General features: G+C 43.1%; 1 protein-coding gene across 1 annotated transcript; it reads left to right on the top strand.

Moving 5' to 3' along the window:
- The first annotated feature begins 2,693 nt into the window (after window positions 1-2,693).
- Window positions 2,694-3,639, top strand: LOC101082715 (olfactory receptor 56-like). Its single transcript, XM_011281402.3, is given in 4 exon segments — window positions 2,694-2,948; window positions 2,950-3,107; window positions 3,109-3,296; window positions 3,299-3,639. Coding segments are annotated over 4 exon segments (942 nt in total).
- The last annotated feature ends 319 nt before the right edge of the window (window positions 3,640-3,958 follow it).

Here is a 3,958-nt window from a genome sequence, read left to right as displayed (position 1 = left end):
GAGCTGTCCAGAAAAGGAGAGAAATGTCATTAATCAGCTATGTAGTATTGTATTATAAGAGTTGGGAGGAAGGAAAGGTGTGAAATCCATTTTTTTTGAACATGTGTGTGGCTGAGTGCCTCTGCACACAGTTGGTAAGGCTGGTTGTCCTCAGCACAGAAAGAACTACTGATGTGGCCCGGGGAACCTGGTTTGTTCAGTTGGGAGGTTCAGTCAGGGGGTGATTGTCTTAGATGGTATTTGAAGGCTAGAAGAACAGTGATTTGCCCCTGTAGAACACCTCTCCCCAAACATCACACCTGGGTGTTGGTGGAGGTAAGGATTCCTGGGTGCATCTTCGTGGGTATGAGTCAGGGCATAATCCCTTCTGTAGGTACACAGCTCACGCAGCCTACCTCCCTAATGGTGATTCTATGCAGGCACATTCTAGTTTAGAAAAATACCCTGAGTCTTTACACACAGAGCATTCTGTGGGGTTGCCTCATTTCCTCTTTGTAGGGAGTTTAGGTTGACATGAATACACCCCACACAAACATCTGATAGATGATGCTATCATTTTATAAAATTCTTATTTTTTAAAAATGCCCGGGATATTTCTTATTAAGTCACTCACTGTTCCTCAGAGGAAGGAATCTGGCAGTGAGGTAGCACATTCAGGTCAAGAACAAGGACTCCTGCAATTAAAGGAGGAGTCTTTCTGCTTTCATAAAATGAAGGTTGCAGTCATATATCGCTTCATCGTATATTAATTTATTCAGTCAACACATATATATGGATGTTATACTATGACCTGGGAAGCCAATATGGGATCTACCAATGTCATGCTGAATAATAAGCGGTGCTTATCTTCCAGCAGGATGAGAAAGACCATAAAAGTAAACAAATGTAGGCAATGTGTGTTAAATGGTGTAAGTGCTGTGGGAAAAGAACAAGAGTGGGAAGGTCTTGAGAATGCAAGACGTTTTTGGTCCTTTTTTTTCATGTTTACTTTTTAGAGAATGAGAGAGCAAGGGAGGGGCAGAGAGAAAGAGGGAAATAGAGGATCTGCGCTGACAACTGCAAACCCAATGCAGGGCTCAAATTTACAAACCATGAGATCATGATATGATCCAAAATCAGGCACTCACCGACTGAGCCACCCAGGGGCCCCAAGATGTTTTTAGCCTTACTATGACTTTCACAGAAGAATCTCTGTAGAGGTAAGCATTTGAGTAAAGATCTGCAGTAGGTGCGGGGCGCCTGGGTGGCGCAGTCGGTTAAGCGTCCGACTTCAGCCAGGTCACGATCTCGTGGTCTGGGAGTTCGAGCCCCGCGTCAGGCTCTGGGCTGATGGCTCAGAGCCTGGAGCCTGTTTCCGATTCTGTGTCTCCCTCTCTCTCTGTCCCTCCCCCGTCTCTAAACGTTGAAAAAAAAATAAAAAAAGATCTGCAGTAGGTGAGAGATAGAAATTTGGGGAAAAACATTACAAAGAGAAGAAAATGCAAAATCCCAAAGTTGGGAGTGTGTCCAGTTTGAGGAAATTCAAGGAAAACAACGAGCAAAGGGGGGCGTGGTAGGAGATAAGGTCAGAAGTAGTGGTGTGTGTGTGTGTGTGTGTGTGTGTGTGTGTGTGATATACATAGGGCCTTACTACTACAAGGATTTTGATTTTATTTGGAGTAATTTGGGTAGTCATGACATACTATCAGCAAGAGATTTACAATGTGTGAAAATTTTCATTTATTTTTTAATTTTTTCAACATTTATTTATTTTTGAGAGATGGAGAGAGACAGAGTATGAGCAAGGAAGGGGCACAGGGACAGGGAGACACAGAGTCTGAATCAGGTTCCAGGCTTGACCTGTCAGCACAGATCCCAATGTGAGATTTGAACGCATGAACTGTGAGATTATGACCTGAGCCAAAGTCGGTCGCTTAATCGACTGAGCCACCCAGAAGCCTCTTGTGTGATATATTTTAACAAACTCTTGTAAAGTGTTAAGAGAATAGACTCAAAGGACTCAAGGGCAGAAGCCAGGAAACTGGGGAGGAGCCTATAATTATCCATCTGAGAGAGGATAGTGGCTTGGACCAGGGCACTTGCAATTGAGGTGATAGGAAATAACCGGATCTGAGTATTCTGAATGTAGAGCCAAGAGGCTTTTGTGATGATTTAGATCTAGGAACTAAAGAAATGGATTTCCAACTAAATGAAAAATGAGTCCAAGATATTACTCCTGAGCAAAACAAAGAACATCTCAAGTCTCCATTAACTGCTCTTATTGTTAACACATATAAATTATCTCTTGGACATGAAATGGTCCAAGTCCTGTTACAGAGAGTTTACTGAGGCTGTGTAATCCCAGCTAAAAAGAACCCTGTCTTATGGAGGAAACCAATCTTTTCCTGAAAGAGAAGGATTGTCCAATTGTCTTATGACACATAAAGTAATTTAACTTTCCTATTATTTTTGGTATGGATACATACAAATGTAGATATGTGATCCAATTCTATGGCTGGCAAAGGTCATATAATCTCTGTTATGGGAATATGAAAGAGCACCCTCTTTTATGTCTCAAAGGACATGTTTTTGAGCTTTGATAAATTCAAAAAGATACAACTAACTGAAGAAGAAATCAGAGATACATAAAGACATGTCACTCAAACCCAGAATTTCTCTGTTCATGTTCTCAGGTGACTGTGAACAACTGAGCCATGGGGATATGGTTGAATCGATCATCTATAGATGGCTTCATCCTCTTGGGCATCTTTTCCCATAGCCAGACTGGTGTTGTCCTCTTCTCTGTGGTTATGGTAGTCTTCACTGTGGCCCTCTGTGGGAATGTCCTCTTCATCTTCCTCATCTACACAGATCCTTGGCTTCACACACCCATGTACTTCTTTCTCAGTCAGCTCTCCCTTATGGATCTTATTTTGATCTGTAATATCATGCCAAAGATGGCGGTCAACTTTTCTCTCTGGCAGGAAGTCCATCTCCTTTGTGGGTTGTGGCATACAAATTGGTTTTTTTGTCTCTCTTGTGGGATCTGAGGGAATTTTTCTGGGACTCATGGCCTATGATTGTTATGTGGCAATCAGCCACTCCCTTCACTATACTGTCCTCATGAGTCAGAGTCTGTCTCCAGATTTCTGGGAGTTCCTGGGCCTTTGGGATACTAGATGGAATTATCCAGATGGTGGCAGCCATGAGCTTACCTTACTGTGGCTCAAGGAATGTGGATTACTTCTTCTGTGAGGTACCAGCTTTATTAAAACTGGCCTGTATGGACACAACCCTTTTTGACACTCTGCTCTTTGCTTCTGTGTCTTCATGCTGCTCCTTCCCTTTTCCATCATAGTGGCCTCCTATGCTCACAGCCTGAGGGCTGTGCTCCACATGCACTCTGCTCAGGCCTGTAAAAAGGCCCTGGCCACCTGTTCCTCCCACCTAGCAGCTGTCTCCCTCTTCTACAGGGCAGCCATGTTCATCTACCTGAGGCCTCGGCGCTACCAGGCCCCTAGTCATGACAAGGTTGTCTCTATCATCTACATGGTCCTTACTCCTATGCTCAACCCCCTCATTTATAGCTTGAGGAATCGGCACGTGATGGAGGCCCTGAGGAAAGGTCTGAACCATTGCAGGATTGGCAGCCAGCACTGAATAGAGGGGATCTGGTGCCTGGTGTTGCCTCCTCTTGGTTGCATAACATTGGTAAGTCATTCACCCCTTGTGAGTGTCTGTTTCCTCATCAGTAGAAGAGAATCATGAGACCTGTGCTACCTCACAGGGATCCGTATCTGTAAATTTAAAGCCTCATGAAGAAGCAATGCATTGATATTATTGTCATTATTAATCATTTATAAAGTTTTGAATTAAATGTACCTATTTCTTCATTCTTCTTGTTTATAACTGTGTTTCATTGAGTGTTTTAATTGCTAGGCACTGTTCTCTTCCCTTTGCATACCTTCTATACTATTTA

Source organism: Felis catus, chromosome A1 (assembly GCF_018350175.1).
Source record: "Felis catus isolate Fca126 chromosome A1, F.catus_Fca126_mat1.0, whole genome shotgun sequence".
Classification (NCBI taxonomy): Eukaryota; Metazoa; Chordata; class Mammalia; order Carnivora; family Felidae; genus Felis; species Felis catus.
The sequence above is the reverse complement of the archived record's forward strand: the minus strand, read 5'-3'. Positions and strand labels throughout refer to the sequence as shown.